This window comes from Spermophilus citellus (genome assembly GCF_964194105.1).
Source record: "Spermophilus citellus genome assembly, chromosome: 2".
Lineage (NCBI taxonomy): Eukaryota > Metazoa > Chordata > Mammalia > Rodentia > Sciuridae > Spermophilus > Spermophilus citellus.
The window spans coordinates 64,418,524-64,442,284 of record NC_138183.1 but is presented as its reverse complement, the minus strand read 5'-3'; the positions used below and the strand labels follow the sequence as shown (position 1 = coordinate 64,442,284).

General features: G+C 33.2%; 1 protein-coding gene across 2 annotated transcripts in view; it reads left to right on the top strand.

Moving 5' to 3' along the window:
* The window catches only part of UHRF2 (ubiquitin like with PHD and ring finger domains 2), an 82,341-nt gene that overhangs the window by 40,098 nt on the left and 18,482 nt on the right, over positions 1–23,761 (top strand). For both annotated transcript variants that reach the window (XM_081267014.1, XM_081267013.1), the window contains 5 exons: positions 11,763–11,872; positions 13,240–13,426; positions 16,538–16,661; positions 16,885–16,992; positions 19,503–19,607. In XM_081267014.1, the coding sequence (XP_081123140.1) occupies positions 11,763–11,872; positions 13,240–13,426; positions 16,538–16,661; positions 16,885–16,992; positions 19,503–19,607 (634 nt within the window). The remainder of the gene's footprint in view (positions 1–11,762; positions 11,873–13,239; positions 13,427–16,537; positions 16,662–16,884; positions 16,993–19,502; positions 19,608–23,761) is intronic.

Below are 23,761 nucleotides of genomic sequence, written 5' to 3'. Positions count from 1 at the left end.
CTAACCAGAATTTTCCTTCAATTTAAGGAATTTAGCCAACTTAATGAAGAGAATTCAAAATACAAAAAGTTACCTAAAATACCAAACCACTCAGATATTTGCATCATTAATTCTGTAAGAAATACTTTAAAGGTTTATCTCATCACATAATGAAGCACTCTGCATTGTTTCAGATAACCACAAATAAAATATATTAACTGTCTCCAGTGCTTTACCACAAATAATGTTTAAGCATCCTTCTGTATTCATTTTTTAAAACATATTTTTTGGTTGTAGGTGGACACAATACCTTTATTTTATTTATTTTTATGTGGTGCTGAGGATTAAAACCCTGTGCCTCATACATGCTAGGCAAGTGTTCTAACACTGAGCCACAACTGTAGTCCCTTCTATGTTCATTTTTATGCAATTCTTTTCTTGATAATGAATTCTTCAATTTGTTGTATTGAGCATTGAGTATTTTAGAATGGCACTGACAGTTTTCTTACATAAGGAAAAAAAATAAACATGTTTTTATCAAGTTCTAGTTAACTGGATTAGTAAATTAAGGTGACAAATCTGGGAGCAAACATCTGCTTATGACTAAAAATATTCAGCAAGGGTAAGTAAACTGTAGCCTACTAACTGCCTGCTTTTGTAAATAAAGTTCTATTGGAACCCAGCAATGCCCATTGATTTATGTATTATCTCTGGCTGGTTCATGCAAAACAGCATTGTTGAATAGTTTCAACTGAGAGCATCTGAGCTTAGACTGTCTGGCCTTTTATATAAAAACTTTGCTGATTCCCGAGATAAGGAAGAAGAATGTTAGGATGTGCTGAAAAAGCTTATATTTTATTATTTGTGATGCTAAGGATCAAAGCTGTTTTCATTGAAAACAGATTTCAGAAGTTTCTACAGAAACATAAGAGTGATGAAGTATTTAATTCAGTTACAGAATTCTAAACAACTTTAAATTCTTATATGGACATGAATCATTAGAAGGAGAAACCACCTAAATAAATCAGCTGTGTTGGGAGCCTTATAATGTACTTGAAAGTAGGATATTTTAAAAGGATGTGTATACAATAGGAGGAGATAACAGAACTCAAAGCACTGAGCTGAAAAACAAAACTGAGTATTAAAAATGTATCTCCAAATGATTCTGAGGGAATACTGTGGCTTTGGAGACTAGATCTACATTTTGGTGGAAATGATGGAAAGGCAAATACTAGCTTAATAGAATGATTGGGATAACTATTCCAACAGTAAAAAACATGATCCTGTAAATTACTGTTTTCCCATCATACAAGTTTTTACTGAAAGTGTTAGAAACATAAGAGCCAAAAAAGTAGACAGTGTGGCTTGTGTGTGGGATTTTTTTTTTTTTCATGAAACATCTTTTCCCTTCACAGGTAAGAATGGATAAATAATTAGCATGAAAATATAAAGCATTCTGTTGTTGATAATTTAGGCTTGTTACAAGTGTGCTGCCATGACATTCTTGAACCTGTGTCATTGTGCATATGTGCATTATTTACTCTAGGATGCAACATGCTAGAAGTAGTATTGTTGGATTATAGAACCTGTGCATCTTTAGTAAATAGAACCAAATATTTAAGTGACTATGTCAGGTTACAGTTTTGCACCAGTATGAGAGTTTCCATTGTGCTGCATTCATATTCACACTTAATTTTGTCAAACTTCAGTTTCTGCTAATTAAGTGAGTGTACAATAAAATAGTATCTCTTTGTGGCTTTGGTTCACATTTCATTAGCTAATCGAGTTTTGTTTTTGTATTGGCAGTTTGGGTATCTTTTTTGACCATCCAGCTCCAAAACTTGTTGGATTTCTTTGTTGCTAGATAGTCTGTTTTGGTTTTTAGGAATTCCAGGTGTGGATACTAGATCATTTCAGTTTATGTGACAAAAATATTCTTTTCAACTCTGACTTTTTTCTCCTTATAATGTTTGAATAGTAATTTTCTCAATTTTAATGTAGTTGAGGTTTCAAAAATCAAGAAAATTTGTCCTTATGCTTTTACTCTCTGTATCTTGCGTAAGAAACTTCCATTCCCAGAGATCATAAAGTTGCTATTTTATTACCCATGTCATCCTACTTTGTTCTTCAGGTATGTCTTAAATGTTCTTAGCTCTGTGTACTTGGAGTTTGAATTTTCCAGTCATCTTTTCTTTTACTGGTTTATAGGACTACAAATAAGAATAAAATTTACACTTAGATTGTTTTGAAATGTTTATGATTATAGTCATTGAATTATGACATTTTGATTTGTCCTTTATTTGGTTTCTTCCTCATCCTATTTAGTAGTGGGCCCTTCAGTACATAACATCTTTTTTTTCCTTATTACCAAAAGAATTTTAAAAATTTCATCAGAAATCATAGTGTTTGATTTTAGTTTTTTTGTTTTGTTTTGTTTTTGTTTTAAAGACAAGCTTTCCTAGATTTGGTTTCCCAATATCTGGGGTAGGATTTTACATTTGTATTAAGTAAATTTGCATATAAATTTTTCTAACTCACCTGTATGGATTATGGTAGTTCATAAAATAATGTGGAATATACCTTTTCTGTTTCATAGTATATTTTGTATTCTTCAGTATTGGGTAGAACTCTTCAGTAAAGTCCTAGGGCTGTTTTTTCTTTGGGGAAGGTTTTTGTGATTAATCCAATTTCTGTAATGATTATAGGACCACTCATTTTTTGTTCTTGAATTAGAATTTAATTTTCTGATAATCTGTATCTGAATTTTAAAATTTGTTAGCGACATGTTTTTAATATGTGCAGTATCTCTTGTAATATTTCTTTTTTATCCCTGAAAAATTAGTTTGCGACTTTTTGAGTGAGATTGATCAATTTTGTTAGACTTTTGCAAAGATTAACCTTCAGCTTTAATCCCCTCTTTTGTATTGAAGGTATAAAGAAAGAAACAAATACAGGACATGATTTTTAATCTGTTTTGGAGATTTGATAAGGGAACTTGGAATTTGTTCATGCTTGTTTCTGTTTTTAATTTGTGAGTATCAAAAAGTGAATATACTTGAACTGTCTAATTCTAGTTAACAAATTGTATTTTTAAATTGTTTTCTGTTTTTATTTTAATTCTGGAGAAAATTCACAACACATTTTGTGGTTTAAATAATATTTACAAAATAATTTGTTTACTATTATTGTAATATGTAGAGTATTAAATACCACATAAAATTGTAATAGTTAAATGTTCACAAATAAAGCAGTAGTCGTATCGTATAGCAAGAAAATGTATTCAGTCTTACTAAAACTGTAGCTATACTTGTTTTCAGACATTATTATAAGATTTATTACATTAAACTATGTACTAAATTTTTTCATATCTATTTATCACAGAATTTCTTAAGTAATATTATCATCAATGAATGTTCTTACAGAATATGTATTTTATGTCCATATGAAGGTATCAGTCAAAGTTCATTGTACCCTAGCATGGTGCCCTCCAAGAGTTGCTTAATCATGTAAACATGCCCACACCTCCCTTGTCTTATTGTCTGCCTGGGCTGCTCATTGTGTTTCAAATCTCTGCTTAAATATTACTTCAGAGTGGTCTTCTAGATTCCCTATGTACCAGTCCTGGATTACTTGAATTCTCCTTTTTTTTTTTTTTAATGGTATTTATTATCACCAGACATTTATTTGTCTCTTATATCATTTGTGTTAGTTTCTTTTGCTGCTGTAGCAAATTACCACAAATTTCATGGCATATACAATACAACTTAGTTCTAGAGGTTGGAATTCTTGAGTTTGGATTTCACAGGGCAAAAATCAAAGTGTCACCAAGAATTTGCTCATTTTTGGAGATACTAAAGGAGAATCTGGTTAGGGTTTTGGGTGTTTTGTTTTGTTTTCCCTTTTTTTCTAGCTTTATAGGCCTCCTATGTTCCTTGGCCTATGGTCTGCTTTCTCCATCTTCAAAGACAGCCACTTCCTGCCCATTATTTTGTAGTCAAATTTCCTTTAGAGCTCTTCTACTTCCTTTTCCCCTTCTACTTTTAAGACCCCTTGTGATTATATTGCGCCTATCTGGATAATCTCATTTCATGGCCCTTAATTATACCTGCAAAGTCCTTTTGCCATGTAAGGTAACATTCATAGCTTCTTGGGACTAGAACAAGGACTCCTTTGGGGCCCATATTTTGTCTGTCCTGTGTACCATCAATGCCTTTATTATTATTATTTTATTTTTTTGCTGCTGTGTGTCAGGCCCTGTTCTAAGGACTTGTTACAATGGATTCTCAATAAATACAGAATTTCATAGATTCTGAGAAGAATTTTCCCCCCATATTTTAACATCTCTGAAATCAAATTTTATCTTAAAATGGGTATTGAACTGACCAAATTGAATTTTTCTAGAGATTTGAGTTTGCTTCTACCAGTCCTTTGGCAGTGCCATTTAACTTTAATTTAAATTCTCTGCTTGAATTTTTTTAGATAACACACACAGGATGAATTCAGACCTTTGAAACTTTATGGATCCTAGACTTGGTTCAATCCTTAGAGGATGCTTTTTTCTCCATATACTTAGTAGTAATATTAATACTTTCTTCATCTTCAAGGTAGTTTATTTCCCATTTATCTTTTTTTTACATGTAGTCTTAAAAAAAAAAAAAAAGCTTTGTTATTTATATATTTATTTTTTAATGTGATACTAAGGATTGAACCCAGTGCCTCACTTATGCTAGGCAAGTGCTTCGCCACTGAGCCACAACCCAGCCCTGCCCATTTATCTTTAACAATAAGAGACCTTTTTGATGGCCTTTTATTTGAGAGTCCTTCCTAGATATCTTATTTTGTTAACTTACATAGTATCTTAAGTAATGCTTGTTTGGGTGTGCAGCTCTATTTGGGGGTTTTTGTTAGATTGTGTCATTTCCAGTCAACTTCTTTTTTGGCAAAATATTAAAAAATGTTTTACAATTACTATTTTACTAGACCAGTAATTAAGTGTATATTTCTTGAGGGAACGAATTGTTTATTTGTATGTTTTGAATATTCTATGACTCCATCAGCTATGTGTATAGAAAATAGATGTCTAGATAAGCCTTAAATTAAACTAAAATGAGAAATACGTGAAAAGGCAATTTTAAGCTTTGAAACTATTGGTTTTTGTGACAATTATGGGATCACTTAAAAAAGTGCATGGAAGGCTTCTGCTTCCAGGTAGGGTGGGATGGCTGGCAGTAGATCAGCACTCTTAGCTAAAACAACTAGAGCAGCCAAATCAAATAGTTATCAGAGGGCAGCAAAGTGTCAAAGAAAACTATTGTAACTGTGACTGGAGAAGGAATAACTTTAGGAGGCAGCTGGTTTGTGATTGTGTTTTGTCCTGTGGAATCTAATTCTGAATCCAGTGAAAAACCTAATTGAGAGCAAATGGAAGCAGGGTGGGCACAAAAAAATCAGAGCTTTTGGTAGATATTTGGGATGCTTCAACCATATAGCATATTTTCACCTTTGGACTTTGCCAGGTATTGGATTTCTGCTAGGCAGGAGGCTAAAAATGTAAGTAAAAAAGAGAGTGGAATTTTCAGCAATCTTAGAAAACAAACATTAGGATTTGGGACCACCTGTAGAGAGGCTTCACAAATACATGATGGTCTCTTAGTTTGCAAACTGCTTGGCTGCAACAAACAAGCAGACTAAATCTTACCTAATACATTGATATGTAGGTTTGCAAAGTCTAGTTTCTGGACAACCACTAAAATTTAAGTGGATTCATTATAGTGGAAATGAAATATTAAATTATTCTGAAAGAGGGTAATTGAGACTAAAAGAAACAGAATAGAAAATATATAGTAAAGTGGCAGAAACAAACCTACCTCTATCAACCATTAACTTACTACATGTGATATTAATATTCCAGTTAAAACCAAAGATCAATAAACTAGATTAAAGCAAAAACCCCATATGCTGCTTATAAGAAACAGTTCTCAAATATATAGTCATAGAAATTGAAAAGAAAAGGATAATTGGGGTTCTAGGAAAATAACAGCATGGACTTTAAAACTCCTCAAATTTCCATATAAAAACAAAGCAACTAAAAGCTCATGGGCAACATCTACAATAAAATGGGGTGGTGTTTTATTCCCCATGAATCCCAAAGTAGCTGGTGGGATGAACAAAAAGCCTGCAATATCAGTAGAGATACTGCAATATCAGTAGCTCTTGGATGTGTGATGATTTGAAGAACTCCAAAGTAATAATAAATCAATATCTAATTAGAGAGTAGCAGTTATGGGAACAGTCTTTCAGGATGACCCTCTTGTTCCTGCTTTCTGGTTCTTACCCTCATATATTTCCCTCCTGTATTTTACTACACTGACTCTATGTTACCAATAGAATAAGGCAGAAGTGATAGTATACCACCTTGGGATTAGGTTGTAAATAAATGACTTCCATTTTGGACTGTCTCTTGGATCACTTCTTCTGGGATGAGTCAACTACATGTTCATGAGGCTATTCAGGCAACATGTGGCTATTCCCCCAGTACAGTCTTTAGGTAAGACTGTAACCTTGGCCAACAGCTTGACTGCAACTTCATGAAAGACCTTAAGCCATAAATTTCCCAGTTAAGCTGTTCCCAAATTCCTGACCCTTGGAAACTGGGGTAAATTTTATTGTAGGTTGCTAACATTGACTTAAGCAATAATTAACTAACACAGCAGCTAAAGCTAGACAAGTGTGCATTCCAATTCAGATAAGTACAAACAATTTGCAGTCAGGTCTGAAGGGGTTACAGTCCTATAAACTCTTTAAATATGAAATGAACTAGAGCTCTATTCCAGGATAGAGACTCATACTGAAAAGAAACGAGTGTACAATCCAAATTGAATAGATCAAGAAAAATTGAGACAAAGGAAAAAAGGGTCCAGTTAGAACAGGAGGAGAGTAGAGCCAGGAGAGGAGACTGCAGAAAATAAGGGTTTAAACATAGGGACACTCTTATCATATGCCCAGATTCTGCCCCCCTTTTGCTTTTTATTATGAGACAAGGTCTTGATAAGGTGCTAGCTGAGGCTGTCTTCACACATGCCATCCTCCCACCTCAACCTCTGGAGCATAGTGTCTTTTTTTTTTTTTAAAGTCACTTTTGAGTATAGTTTATATACAATAATATTGTTGACTTTCTTTATCCAGGAGTTCTACACCCATGGTTTTTACCAACCACAGATCCAAAATATACACACACTTATTTTAAAGTTTATCTGTATTGAACATGAAAATTTTTAAATCATTATTCCCAATCAGTACAGTGCAGTGACTATTTACTTAGCATTTTCATAGTATTAAGTATTATAAAAGACATATACAGGAGGATGTGTGTGATATGCAAATAAAAATGTAACATTTTAATTTTATATGAGGGATTTGAATATCTGCAGATTTTGGTATGGAGGGCATTGGGATTAGTCCTTTGCAGATACTGCGGCATGATTGTACATACTTATTTTAAGTGTTTATATAGTTGAGTGAACACTGAGAAATGAATATCCCATGCTACCATTGTAATCAAGAATATTTTCATCACCCCAGAAGTTTCTCATATGCCCTATTACAGTCACTGCCACCACCCTCAGGGGTGTATTTATTTATTTATCATAAAAGAGTAGGATTTATTCAAGTGAAAAGAAAAGAGACAGAACTCTCACAGGGATAGAGGGAACCCAACAGGTGTTGCCCAATGTTTTAATTTCTATTAGGTTAGATTTTAGTTGTCAGTTTTGAATTCTTCTCCCCCCAAAAAGTGAGTTATATTGCTGTGAACTAATAAAAAGCTAGATGAAATCACAGCCTCTAAAGTTTCAGAAGGTTTATTTTATAAAAACAAAAAAGAAAGTATATCAAATTCCATACAAAGTTACAAGAGAAATAGAAAATTTTAGGAACAGGATAAAATCCTTGCTGACAATGAAGCATCCCAGAAAGCCAGGCATGAGTCAAGAAAAGGAGAGCCAAGAGGTTGGGGTTGTAGCTCAGTAGTGGAGGTCTTTCCCAGTGAGACACTGAGTTCAATCCTCAGCCCCACATATAAATAAATAAAAATAAAGGTATTGTATCCATCTACAATTAAAAAATATTTTTAAAAAATTAAAAAGAGAGCCAAAGATTTTAACTGTAGCCAAATTAGTCTTATAGTATATGACTGCAGACAAATCTAACTTGTAGGAACTAGGGGGATATTATTTTTATCAACTCTACCTGAGAAATCTTCTAGGGAACTAGCTTTAGACAACCAAGATAACTAAAAAATTTGACATAAAGAATTATGATAAACATTTATTTATTTATTTATTTTTATATATACATGCTGGGGATTGAATCCAAGAGTGCTTTATCACTGAGCTAATTCCCCAGCCCTTTTTTATTTTGTGACAGGGTCTTACTAAGTTGCTGAGGGCAGCCTTGAACTTGTGATCCTCCTGGCTGACCTACTGAGTCTCTAGGACTACAGGCCTGCGCTGCTTCACTTTGCTAAAATATTTCTATATTTAGAACTAGGGATAGGGGGTTTGGAGTGCAGCTAAGTAGTAGAGCACTTGCTTAGAATGCTCAAGGGCCTGGGTTTGATCTCAACATCACCACCAGGAAAAGAAAAGAACCACCTATATTTCAAATGTAAGAAATGGGAAAATGTACAAAAAGCTCAAACTTTATATTGACAAACAGCAAGAATGTCTTGCATGTGAAATAAAGCAAAAGGTATATGCTGTTTTAATTTAGACATCCTGAAGTCCTTGAGAACCAGGATTTTCTAATTGAAGAAAAAACATATATTCCTGAATACCTCAAAAAAAGTGTTGTGTGTGTATGTGTGTGTGTGAATATATGTATGCAAAAACACTTTAGTGTTGAATTTGAACAGAAAGTGCTAATATGAACTCATATTTTGTTTGAATGTGTGTAGTACTGTTTGTTTAGATTTTATACTTTCATATGCTGAAAAAAACCTATGAACAGTAATAACAGAGACATAATAAGCTTTCCTAATGCCAGATTGTGATCTTGAAATATATTTTGCATTTTAAAAAATCCAGGGTATCTTGGAGATGGGGACTCCAGATTGAAGACAGAAAATGTTCAAGGTGAACCTAGAACATCTTGTCATACAAATAACAATAAAATCTACAAATGCTGCTAAGTTCTTGTCAATAGAGTAGGAGTCATCTGGAAGCTCCTGTAGGCCAGTGTTGAAATAATTTGAATATTAATAAGAAAAATATAATTATGGTAGTTTGAATCATATCAAATATTTTTAAAGCCATGGGTTTATAGCAGTACAAAAACTTCTTAGAGAACTGGTTTTAAAAAACTGCCAAATACTAAAATAGCCAAAGCAATCCTTAAGCAAAGCAGGGGTCGTCACAATACCAGATCTGAAATTACACTACAGGGTTATTGTAACAAAAATGGCATGGTATTGGCACCAAAATAGACATGAAGACCAATGGAACAGAATAGAAGACACAGAGACAAATCCACATAAATCCAGTTCATCTTGGACAAAGGCACACATTGGAGAAAAGATAGCCTCTTCAAATGATACTGGGAAAACCGGAAATCTATATGCAGTAGAATGAAATTTAATCCCTATCTCTTGCCCTGCACACAAGTCAGTTTTAAGTGGATCAAGGACCTAGATATTCGACCAGAGATCCTGAGCCTACTAGAATAGTATACACAATGGAATACTATTCAGCCATAAAGAAGAATGAAGTTATGGCATTTGCCTGTAAATGGATGGAACTGAGATTATCAAGCTAAGTGAAATAAGCCAACTTCAAAAAACCAAAGATATAATGGTGTCTCTGATATGTGGATGCTGATGCACAATAAGGGGGATGGGGAAAAATAGATGTTGAAAGGGAAATGAAGGAAAGGGAGGGAGGATGGAAATGGAAAGCTAGAATAAATCAGAACTTTCCTATATTCATATATAAATACATGACTAGTGAGATGCCACATCATGTATAACCTCAAGAATGGGATTCTAATTAGAATAAGTTATGCTCTGTGTATGTATAATATGTCAAAGTACATTCTATTATCATGTAATCTAAAAAGAACAAATTTTTAAAAAGACTCTAAATATTTATTTTAAGCATATGCATTTTATACATTTTGCTATGTTAAACTAATATAAAGAAAAAAGTAATTTATTTAAAAATGCCAAATAAGCATTTAACTCCATATTATATGAGCTATACCAGTGGATCACCAAATATTGAAAAATGTTTCTTTTTAAAATGTCTCAAATTATTCATCAAATAAATAAGAAAGGAAATAATAGAATTAAAATATCAACATTTTCCAGCCTCCAGTGAATTAATCCAGGCCTTGAGCATCAGTGTGTATTTGTCATGATGAGGGGAAAAATTACCACTTCCAGTTGGAAAGAGACTTATAACGTAGTTTACCAAAAAATGAACCTAAATCTGATGAAGACTTTAGTATAAGGGTTGACATTTTCATTTTTTTGTATAGGGCACAACAGTAAATAGCTTAACTTTTATGCTTAAATGCTCTCTGTCAAAACTATTCAACTCTGCCATTGTAGCATGAAATAACCATAGATGGTGCATAATCAAGTTGGTATAGCTAGGTTCCAATAAAACTTTATTTACAAAAACAGTGGGCCAAGATTTTCTGATCTCTTCTCCAGATCCAACTCCTAATATATGGACATACAGATGATCCATAAAAGTTGTTTCAGCTATGCTTCTGGAATGTAAGTTTCAAAATCAAGTCTAAGAAATTATCGGACACAAGGAAGAGAGTGATGGTGTTGGGATTTATATATTAACACTTGTAAAACCCAGGCAAAGCTAAACATAGGCTTAGGGAGATAGGTGACAAGAATGAAGAAAATTAAAAAATATATAACTCATGGGATGATATGAAAATGTCATTGGTTGGGGCCTGTTAGGGTTTCAGAGGTACTTAACAGTTCTAACTTCTCTGATGGCTGCTTACAAAGGATATGCACCTTACAGTTGGTTTAACTCTTTATTTGTCTATGTAGCTTTCTGCATTTGTGTGTATTTGATATTAAAAGTTTTTTAAAGAAGGTGAAAAGAGGGGGGAAAAGTCTCCAAGGAAATGCTAACAAAAAAAAGGGGGAAGAAAAACATAGTATGATGCGATTCTAGAGAAGGAGACATATTTCATAAGGTGATTTAGGATTCTTAAATCTGTATGCATCTAATAATATGTCTTCAGAAATACAAAGCAAAAGCCAACTTATAAAAAGGAGAAATGCACAAATTCACAGTAGTAGGAGGAAGCTTAAAGAAGCATATGCAAATAGACATAAACTGAGACAGAAAAATATGGCTTTGTATTTTAAGATTTTGTTTTTGAGGTGAGGTCATCTTATTTTTGCCTAGAAATTTACTATTCTTATTAGAAACATGTTGAAATCTTTCATTTTAATTGACAGAATAATCTTTTCTTTGAGATAAATTTATAGATAGCTATTTTTTTCCAAGTAACTTAAGTAATGAAGTCTGCCTTTTTTTTTTCCTGATTCTACACTAAAGTTATAACTATGAATATTAAATAATCACTGTTGGACTCTTTCTACAATTGGAAACCATAGTACATAATAATTAGAATAGTATAATCTCAATATGTACATGAGTAAAATTCAGTGAATTTCCAAACTCTTTTCTAATTGTTATTTGCACATGGTTTAGGTTTTGTTGGTACAAGTTAATCTTTCTTCCTTTTTTAAACAGAGGTTCTGAAGGGACTTTAAATGACTGCAGAGTAATATTTGTAGATGAAATCTTCAAGATCGAGAAGCCCGGAGCGCATCCTATTTCATTTGCAGATGGAAAGTTTTTAAGTATGCATTTTTCTTTTGAACTTAGATTGTGTTATATATTATGGAAATTTGTTTTTATTGACAAGTGGATAACTTGGAGGAAATATAAAACTGTAGACCACACAAATTTACTTTCAGGATGACAAAGAAGAAATAACTTCCAATGGAAAAAAATTTAAGTTTTTCTGAGTATTATCAAATGATTTTTCAAATGCATTTCTCACCAATGGTATACAAGTTTCTTCATAACCCTATAAATACTAAACATTTTAAAATTTTTTGTAAGAGGATTAAAGACCCCACATATCAACTTGTCTCTCTTTGGATTCAATTAAGAATTTACCTAAGGTTTTGCCCAGAGTTTCTCAAGCTTTCTTGGTTCACTGAGCAATCAATGTCTCAGTAATTTTTTTTTTTTGCATCTATAGGCCAAAAGAAATACTGAACAGTTCCATTTATTAAATTACTTTGTTTAACGAATTATATTTCCCTCTTGTGCCCTGTGAGTTCATTAATTGGTCTGGTGCATCTGTGGGAAACTGGGTCAGTGTATATATAATTTGAGGGGTGGTTTTATTTTTATTTTTTGTAGTACTGAATATTGAATCCAAGGCCTCACATATGCTAAACAAGTACTATACCACTGAACTACATCTCCAGCACTTTTTTTTTTTTCATTTCAAAATAGGGTCTCACTAAGTTGCTAAGGCTGGTCTTGAACTTGCAATCCTCCTGACTCAACCTCTCAGATCACTGAGATTACATGTATGTGCCTTTATGCCCTGCTATAAGAAAAATTTTAAGGCAAAAATATATGATGCGAGGATGTAGTTCAGTAGTAAAGCACTTGCCTCACATTTGCAATGTCCTGGATTTAATCCCCAGCCCTGAAAAAGAATATGCAAAAATAAAAAGTAAATATTATCATCATGTTTGGAGGTGATTGGATTTTTACTGAATTATGTTTGAGCCTCATCCTTAAAATTTTAATGCAGTAGATCAAGGGTAAGATTCAGGCTTTTATTTCTAAACTCTCACATTTGATTATCCCTTTTGGTTCCTTTGATTTAAAAAAGTATATGCTAGCTGGGTGCATTGGCACACACTTGTAATCCCAGCAGCTTGGGAAGCTGAAGCAGAAATATTGCAAGTTCAAGGCCAGCCTCAGCAATTTAACAAGACCCGAAGCAACTTAGCAAGACCCTATCTCAAAATAAATAAATAAGGGCTGGGGACATTCCTCAGTGATTAAGCACCTCTGGATTCAATCCCCAGTATCCCCCCACCCAAAAAAAAAAGTTGTATGCTGTTTCCATGAGTTTTTCTTTGAGATTAATAGATGAACAAATTACTTTAAGGTAAGACTTACTTTAATTTTTTTTCTTAAGGGAAAAATGACCCTGAATGTGACCTATGTGGTGGAGACCCAGATAAGAAATGCCGTACATGCTCTTGTCATAAATGTGGTGAGAAGCATGAACCCAACATGCAACTTCTATGTGACGAATGTAATATGGCCTATCATATTTACTGCCTGACTCCTCCTTTGGATAAAGTCCCAGAAGAAGAATACTGGTATGATCATCAGGATTTGTTTTTTGCTTTATAGAGAATCAAATATGAAATATCTATTTGAACTACCAAAAGTATTTTTATAAAGATAAATGGTATATAGTAAAGTGCTTAAAATGTTAAGAGACAAATGCTTACTTGGCATTGATAGTATTTATTCAATTACCATAGCAGCTTCTGAACTGGTCTTTAGCTCTATGTTTTGATCTCTCTCATGTTCTATAATAGTACTTAATAATTATTATATATTTCATATGCTTTACACTAAAAATGCTATATATGGATGATTTTATCTAATCCTATGAAGTTGGTAAGTAGAACAGGGCTTCATGTGTGCTTGCCAGAATCTAAACGGTTTGACAAATAAAAACAAACAACCAATCAATAAATGGGCTAATGATCAAAACAGACATTTCTCAAAAGAAGAAATACAAATGGCCAAGAAATATCAAAAATTGTTCAACATCCTTAGCAGTCAGGGAAATGTGAATCAAATCACACTGAGACTTCATCACCATTTAGAATGGCAAGAATACAAATAACAATTGCTGTTGAGGATGTGGGGGGAAAGTACACTTATATATTGTTGGTGAGACTGAAAGTTAGTACCTCTTTAGAAAGCAATATGAAGATTACACAAAAGACTAGGAAGGGAACCACCATATTTCCTAGATATGCCACTGCTTGGTATTTATCCAAAATAAAATAAAAACAAAAACCAACTAAAATCAGCATACTGCAGTTATAAATGATAACATTTATAACAATGTATATAGCAACACAATTCACAATAGTCAATGAATTGTGAACCTGAATTATGAAACTAACCTAGGTGCTCATCAACAGATGAATGGATAAATTGTGATATATATATACAATGAAGTTTCACTTGGCCATAAAGAAAAATAAAATTATTTCATATACTTGTAAATGGATAGAACTGGAAAATATCATGCTGAGTGAAAGAAACCAGACTCGGAGGTCAAATGTTTTCTCTCATATGCAAACTATAAAGAGGGATAAAAGAAGAATTTTTAAAAAGTATGAAAATAGAAGGGAGACCAATAGAGGAGAAAAAGGGGATTGAGAGGGAAAGAGAAGAAGAAGACAAGGAGAAGTATTGGGGAACAAAAACTACCAAATTATACTATGTCCATATATAAATGTACCACAATGAGTCTTGCCATATGTGTAATTAGAATAATAGAAGGGGGATCAGTAGAATAAAACAAGGAGATGGGGAGTGAAAAGGAAGGTACTAGGGAGTGAGATTGATCAATTATGTTTTGTGCATTAAAAATATAGCACCACTAAAAAGAAATTTTAAAATACAATTTTAAAAAGTGATTAGAAGAAAGACTGGGGAAAATGTGCCCAAAGTAATAATGAACTTTTTAATACCATATTGAGGAATTTTGTTTCTTTTTTTTTTTTAACTATGTGCCATATTACTGTCATTGAGGATTTTTAAGTAAAGGATATGACAGGTAGAAATACTGATGTCACAAGCATATAACTGGTATCAACATGAAGAACAGATTGTTCTCCATTCCTTGCTCTTTCCTTAGCCTGTTTGAAAAGGCGGTTGCTGTGCTATGTGTTATGTGTTATGACAGAGGTTGGAGGGGTGAGAGAAAGGGAAAAGGAATATAACTTCCTGTCACCTCCTAGCTTGCATGGTCATACTCTAAATTTTACCTTTGCTTCTAACTCTTATTTCCAAAGTCTCATATTTTTCTTTCCTCTTGTTCAGTGTACAGTTTGTTCCTGATTCTCTAAAATGGAAACCCTTCTACCTGGCCTCAGAGCTACATATCTTTTTGCTTTCCAGGAACTTCATTCCTGCAATTAATTCCTCTCCTGAATTGCTCTTACTAGATCATCATCATTAGCATCTCCCAAGCCTTCAACAAAAACCTCTCTTGATTCCATTTTTCTCTGGATTTCCATCTGTCTACCCTCTTCCCTACTCCCTTTATAGAAAAGCTATCCTTACTAATTGTTTTCATTTTCTTTCTTCCCATTTCACACCTCACAGCACTCCAGCCTGGCTTTCCTTCCCACTACGCCTATGAATGCTTATGTAGAATTTATATATATTTTCTCTTTACAAACCCAGAGATCACATCTCAGTCCTCTTTACTGCTCAACTGGTTACTCTGTTTTTATAGATTCTATGATGTTATATGATCCTGATTTTTCATCTACAGTGACCTTTCCTTTTTAGTCTCTTCTTTTCCCCTTACCTGCCAGCTTTCAGGAGTTCACCTAAAGCACTGCTCACTTATTTCATCTTGCTTCCTAGATGACCTCATTCAGTCATAAAACTTTAAACACCAAGCTAATAGTTCTGATTTTTGTCTTGAAATCCAATCTCCCCTGAGTTTATATTTCTGGACCCATTTGTCTACTTGACCACCATCACAAAATTAGTCTAAATGGAGATTTGATTTTTACAAACACTTCCCTCCAAAATTCTAACCCTCCCCCAGTCTTTGGTAAGTAGTACTATCATCTTATCCACTTATTCGTACCAAAAGCTAAACCTCATCTTTGATGATGATGATTTTTCCTCTTCCCTACTCTACATGTAAGATATTAGTAAATCTTTTTCTCCAGAATCTTTCTCTTTCTCTCTTTTTTTTTTTTTTTTTTTTGCGCCACATCCACCCCACCCCCATCCCATTCCATACTACCATCTCTTCCCTGAGGGGAGATATATCTGTTGTATAGGTCAGTGTTTGGTCCAGAAGCATCAATTCTTTTTATTTTTGTTTTAATTATAAGAATTTTGAATGAGTAATTTCTTTTCTTGGGATTAGTGATGAGATTAGAGTTCATGGTTTCATTGAAATCTCGTCATTTTCTTTGACTTTTGAACTGAAATTGAGGATTTTTAACATTAAAATATTTAAGTTCTCTAAAAGAATGACAGGAATATTTTTTACAGCAGCCTAATCATGGAAATATTTTGAGAAGTTTAATGGCAGCTGAAGCTCTGCAATATACCCCAACCAATACATGTTAAAACTTAACCTAGAAAGGCCATTATTCTGTTACTGGCCTTAATATGATATTATCAAAATTCCTTTGTTCTTTTTTTTTCTTTTAAAGGTATTGTCCTTGCTGTAAAACTGATTCCAGTGAGGTTGTAAAGGCTGGTGAAAGACTCAAGATGAGTAAAAAGAAAGCAAAGATGCCATCTGCTAGTACTGAAAGCCGGAGAGACTGGGGCAGGGTAAAGAAGAATTCCTTTTTTTTTCCTAATAGCAAATTATAGTATGTAATGAATGTTTCAATACCAGTAGTAGTAATGGTATAAAAGGTTAAATAATATAATTGTTAATATCAGCAATATTTAAATTACATAAATGGTTGATTTTCTGTTTTATTCACATCTTGTCTTTCATTAAGATTTAACATAATTGATTTCTCAAATAGCTAATTTTGTGACTTTACAGGGAATGGCTTGTGTTGGTCGTACAAAAGAATGTACTATTGTCCCCTCTAATCATTATGGACCTATTCCTGGTATTCCTGTTGGATCAACTTGGAGATTTAGAGTTCAGGTATGTTTTTTAATTGGTTAGTTGAAATGGTAAAATTGGGTATAGTTAAAACAGAAGTAATGTTTTAACAATATATTGGTTGTAAATGGACCTTGCTGGTAGCACATGGTGTTCATTTGTTAGAATGAAAGATTTTCTTTGGGGTGTGCTCTTCCTTAGCAGATGACACACAGGAACATATATCACAGACTTAGTGATGAGCTATGCTTTCTTATCACATTGTTTTACTCTTGTATTATAGTTACAGTGTTAACATTATTGGTAAGCTTTCTAAAGAATTTTTCTTACAAAAAATTAATATTTAAAATATATGGATTGGAGTTGTGGCTCAGTGATAGAGCGCTTACCTAGCACATGTGAGGCACTGGGTTTAATCCTCAGCACCACTTAAAAATAAATAAATAGGGGTTGGGGGTTGTGGCTCAGTGGTAAAGCGCTCACCTAGCATAGGTGAGGCATTGAGTTCAATTCTCAGCACCATATATAAATAAATTCATTAAGCAAAGTTCCATTGACAACTTTAAAAAATTAATAAATAAAATAAAGTTATTTAAAAAATAAAATGTAAGTTTTTCTTTAAGCCACATATTAAATTCTCATTTATTGTCATTGAACTCTAAGTTTGCTTTGGGTATTTTTTTGAGGCTTATCCTCCTGAATGAATGCTGAGATATTGGGCAGAAGGAAATGCTAGCTAATCCAGGAATAAAATTATTTCTCTTTTCCCCTTGAGGAAGACTGTGTTATATTTATTCCTGATTTCCTTTTCAGAATATTAAATCTATCATGGGACATTTAATGTGGAAAAAAATCTATAAAGCAGTTTCCAATTAGCAATATCTATGATTCATGACTTTAATTAAGATAAGTTTTAATTTTTATGTTCAGTGGCCCTGATACTTAGACTTTTAATACAGTTTTAAAATTAAAATAACATTATACATGGAACCGATTGAAAAATTAAATTGATTTGTATTTTTTAAAACCTCCCCTACTTTTCATTCCCATTTTCTGTTTCTCAAAGAGAAAATTCTAATTATTTCCCCTGGATTTACCTCATTATTTCTAAATAACATATTTATATGGTTTTCTTTCCTTCATCCTTTAGTTGAAAGATGAACATTTAGTTTAGTACTTATGTTTGTGGTGGAATAGCTGTATCATAATTTTGGCTGAATTGGTAATCAGGATTTATATTTTTATGGCTCTAAGTATATTAAAGTTCTATAAATAAATGTAATATAAAATACTGTAAATATTTTTATTTACTTCATTATGGTTGTGTGTGTATATATCTGTCACTAATTCATTCCCAAACTTTAAAAGCCCCTTTAACATGGTCTAAGGTGATTATGAAGTTGTTGGCCTCAACAACTAATTAGATGGATTTGCTATTTAGAGAAAAAGAGAACAGATTTATTTTTACCAATGTTAGTGAGGTGGGGAAAGCAAATAGCCTGGTCTCCTGCTGAAGTGGTGGGTGTTTTTAAGACCTGAGCCTTTCCAGGTTCTGTTGCTCTTATTAGCTTCTAAAGTGGCTTCTAAAGTGCCATCTTTTCTCATGCTTACTATGCAAGCTTGAATTTCAGATTCCTTTAACTCTGCTAAGAGCAATCTTATGACAAAGGGATGAATTATAATACCTTTCTAAGGGAGTCTGAAATACATGAAGAAGTAACACTTTTTTTCAGAGAGGCAGAATTCAATATATATGAGAAAAAGCTGTAGGCTACTGAAATAGAACAGTATCACTAAACTGGAATAAGTTGAATAACATAAAAAAAATTTTGGTGTAAACATATAGTTTCCATGAAGGAGATACAGGAGATACAGCTGAGAAAATAGAAGCCAGATTAAGAGAGGTGTATTGACATGCTTAACTTGGGATGAATACTATGAGACCATTGAATATATTTTGAAGAAGTTGAAAATGAGACTCAATTCTTAAAAGAATCCATTCTGTTTATGATAGATACAGTGGGTTTGAGTAACTAAAACTGGAGGCAGTGAAAGATGGTCTATTATAAACATTCATGTTTCAAACTGATGTTGCACACCTGAAGTAGAAAAAAGATGGATTCAAGGGATTTAGAAGGGAAAATCAGGGTCCTTGTGACCAAATGGTTTGGGGGAATGTGGAAGAAGTATAAAGTTTAGAATGATTTGACAAACTGGATAGGGAACAGTCATAATCAAAGATGAGAAAGAAGGGAAAAGATGTTTCAATAACTAATAGTTCCTTTTTAGCTGTTAAGCTAAAATCCCAATTATAAAAGAAGATAATTATTTAATAATATGAAACTCAGAATTCTAGACCTACTCATTTTAGGCTTATTAGCTCAGTGCTTTTAGGGGTTTTAGGAGGAGAACTAAATGAGAAAGCAAAAGACCCAACTCTGAGTGAGACATGGCTCTTAGATTTTTAAGGTACAATAATAAATGAGAAATAATTTTCTAAATGTAACTCAACTGTTCAGAGGTAATGTGGTCTCATTTTACTTATTTTATAGGTGAGCGAAGCAGGTGTTCATAGGCCCCATGTTGGTGGAATTCATGGTCGCAGTAATGATGGGGCTTATTCTCTTGTCCTGGCTGGTGGATTTGCGGATGAAGTTGTAAGTCATCATATGACTTTGTTCTTTAGAATCTGTCCTGATCATTCAGCAAATTATAAAAGCTTTGTCTAGGCTACAACAAATACTATCTCTTTTTAGCATTGTTTTTTATATTGAAGCAATCAGTTTTATACAGTTATAAGGGAAATTAGTTGGCAGTGTCTATACTGATTTGACATACACATATGTATATTTGTAACTGAATATCCTGAGGAGACTGCATTCTCAATGGAACTTTTTTTTAAAATATTTTTAAATTTTTTTAATTGTTGATGGACCTTTATTTTATTTATTTATATATGGTGCTGAGAATCGAACCCAGTGCCTCACACAAGCTAGGCAAGCGCTCTACCACTGAGCCACAGCCCTCAATGGAACTATTTTTAAAAATTAAACTTACTACTTTGAGATAATTGTAGATCACAGTGATTAGTTGTAGCATTAGAAATAATGCATACATCCTGTTTCCTCCATCCAGTTTCCTCCATTAGTGACATTTTGTAAAACCATGTAGCACAATATCACAACCAGGATATTGATGTTGACACAATAATGCTACTGAACATTTTTGTCACAATTTCCATTGTCTTGTTGCCCTTTGATAGTTATACTCATTGTACTAGGTCTTCAAGCCCTCCCTAACCCCTGATAATCATTAATGTGCTCTTCATTTATATAATTTTGTCACTTCAGAAATTTTTATAAATGGGGCTATGGATGTAACTCAGTGATAGAGCATTTGCCTGGCATACACAAGGGCCTGGGTTTAGTCACCAGCATGGGGGGGGGGGGTGTTTAATAAATGGAATCATGTATTTTATAACCTTTGGTACTGACTGACTTTCTTCACTTAGCATGATTCTCCAGAGATTGTGACAGATGTCAATAGTTCATTCCTTTTTATTGCTGAGTATTAGTCCATGATAAGGATGTACCACGGTTGACCATTCACCTGTTGAAGGAATATCTGCATTACTTCCAGTTTTTAGCTATTATGAATAAAAGTGTAGTAGACTTTTGTGTACAGTCTTTTTGTAAGCATAAATCCTTATTTCTCTGGAATAAACATCAAGAAGTACAATTCCTATGTCATATGATAGTGGCATGTTTAGTTTTTTTCAAAAGATTACCAAACTTTATTTCAATTTTATCTCAATAAAGCTATGGGGAAAAGAAAGATCGCCAAACTTTTCCAGAGTTAACTATATATACCATTTTACATTCCCATCAGCAAGATATGAGTGATTAAATTTCTCTGCATTGCACCAGCATTTGCTGCTGTTGCTACTTTTTATTGTAGCCATAATGATAATTTATAATTTATCTCATTTTTAGGATTTTAGGGGGATTGAACTCAGAAGCATTCTATTACTAAGCTATATCCTAGCCACTGCCTGCACTGCCTCCCCTTCCCACCCCTCTTTTTTTAAATGTTGAAACAGGATCTCACTATTGCCCAGGCAGGTCTTGAGCTTGAGCTCTCCGCCTGCCTTAGCCTCCAAAGCAGCTAGGTTTACAGCTGCATGTCACTTTGCTCAGCAGTTCTTCTTATTTTAATTTGCATTTCCCTAATGGCTAATGATATTGGACATCATTCATTGGCTTATTTGTCATCTCTATAGCCTCTTTGGTAGCATAGTCCTTCAGGCTTTTTTTTTTAACCCATTTTTTTTCAGAAGCTAAATTATTTTTTCTTTTAAAAAGTTATTTTATTATAAAATGACTGCCATAATGTATTTATATATTCTATGAAAAGTTTTAAGGAAAATATCTGTATGCCAAAGACACTAAATTTTTTTGTGTATGTGGTTGAAGGATTTCATCTTTATTTTTTTAATTTTAATTTTTTTTTGAAACTACATGACAGCAGTGGAAAGCATTACAATTCTTATTACACATATAGGGCACACTTTTTCATATCTCTGTATATAAAGTATGTTCATGCCAATTTATGCCTTTATACATGTACTTTTTTATTACAATTCTTAATACACATATATACCACAATTTTTTAACCCATTTTTAAATTAGGTTATTTGTTTTTTTGATGTTCACCGTGTATTTTTTCTCCCACTCTGTTTTATTTGCTTTCTTTCATGGGATATTATGATGAATTAAAGTAGCATAGAGAACACATTTGTGGTATGCTTTTAGACAAAAATAGAAAAGTTTGCCAATTTTCTAATAGGCCAGTTTAGCAGTGTATTTATATTATCATAGACGAAGAAGCAGAAAATGGAGATATTCAGGTTAGTCATTTGCAAACTTCTTTAATATACATGTTCTGAAGCTATATCTTTATCAGAAATAGTGCCAATGTTATATAGTTTATTACTGACTAGAACTTTTTGAACTGTGTAACAGAACCAACTAGAAGTGGAATCTCTTTCGCATTTATTTTTAGCATCTAGGAAGTTGTATTTGATCTGACATTTGTTGTGTATGAAACTTTGGGCAAATTACTTAACTTCAATAACTTCCCCATATGTAAAATAGAAAAAAATAGTAACATTATTTTATATCAGGAAGAGGGTTATATTAAATTATGTAGTCCTGGAAACATAACAAGGACTCAGATGGTAATTATATTCTCTGTAGCAGAAACATATCTTAAATATATGAAGCAAATTCAACATATAAAGCTAAATATGAGTACCAAGTTTAAGTGGAAGAATAGGTGTTACTATTTCTTTTTTTTTCCATTTTTCTAATATAATTGCTAGTTGAACACTTAACACATTTGTAGAGAAATGAAAGGTTAAATATTTACTTGTGTTAAATAGTTAATTCTAACTGTGTTAAATAATATAAAGAATAATTTATTTTAGGACTAAGATGATATACAGACTTAGTTGCCAGCTAAGATGTATATCTGCAGATGTTAATGTATAAGTGTTTTCAACATTTTGCTCTATTATAGGCAAGGAATAGGTGAGGGAAACTTAAATAAGCTTTTCTTTCTTTTCTTTTTTTTTAAATAAGCTTTTTTTATTTGCGAGAAATTTGATGTAACATTCATGTAGCCAGTGATCTTTGTTCTGTTTGAGTGAATGGACATGAAACTCTTAAGTACCTGTTGACAAACTAGTTAATATTTAGTCTATAAACTTGAGAATTAGCCAAATGCTAGTTTTTGTGTCCTGTATTTGGGTGATCTTTCTTGAAAAGTAAGGACCCTAAAAAGTGATCGGCCTCTTCTCAGTTGTCTTGAGAAGCAGTTTACTTAGAAGAAGACTTTGAAACCACACTGTTAGGGTTTGCATCCTGGAGCCATTTCTTCCTTGCTATGGGTTTAGCATGTTATGGAACCTTTCCCTGATCTGTAAAATAAAGTTTACACACTTAGCTTATAAGCTTAATGTGAAGGTAGAATTATGTGAAGGCTTAATGTGTTGGTAGAATTAGTTGTATGCTGCTGGGTGTGGTGGAGTATGCCTGTAATCGCAGTGACAGTGCCTTGGGAGGCAGAGGCAGGAAGATCATGAGTTTGAGACCAGCATTGGAAATTTAGCAAGACCTTGTTTCAAAAATGGGGCAGGATCGGGGGGCTGGGATGTAGCCCAGTGGTAGAATAACCCTGGGTTCAATTAACCCTGGGTTAATTATATGTAAAATGTTTATTAACCCCACATACACAGTAAGTGGTAAGTAGGCATTATCAATTGTAGTGGTAGTACCCAGTTTTGCAGGCATGTAAAGGGTATTATTGAAAGAAAAACTGGCAGAAAAAATGAGGTTCTGTTCTATATAGACTTGAATTAAAGAATCCTTAAAGTATCTGGGAAAAGTGTTGTGGTCTTAATTGTGCTTTATGATAGTTTATCTGATAATATTTATGGGGGATGTTGAGAAGATTAAGATAAAGTTCTTCTATGTGATAAGGTTGATGATAGAAATGGGAACATCAACTGGTCTTGGGCAGCTACTTCAAAAACTTATAAGAATAGAGACTGGGAAATTGCATTTCTCTGGGGGCAGCATCGTGTCTTTTGTCAAGAGACAGGTATTTATTTATTTATTTATTTATTTATTTATTTATTTTTCTGTGAGCTCTTCCTAGGCAGTATCCTCATTTAGGCTCCTGCTAGGGGCACAAGTTAGTGGATGATGGACTTGGAGATGCAACAAATTTAGGCTGATAATTTTTCCTTAGG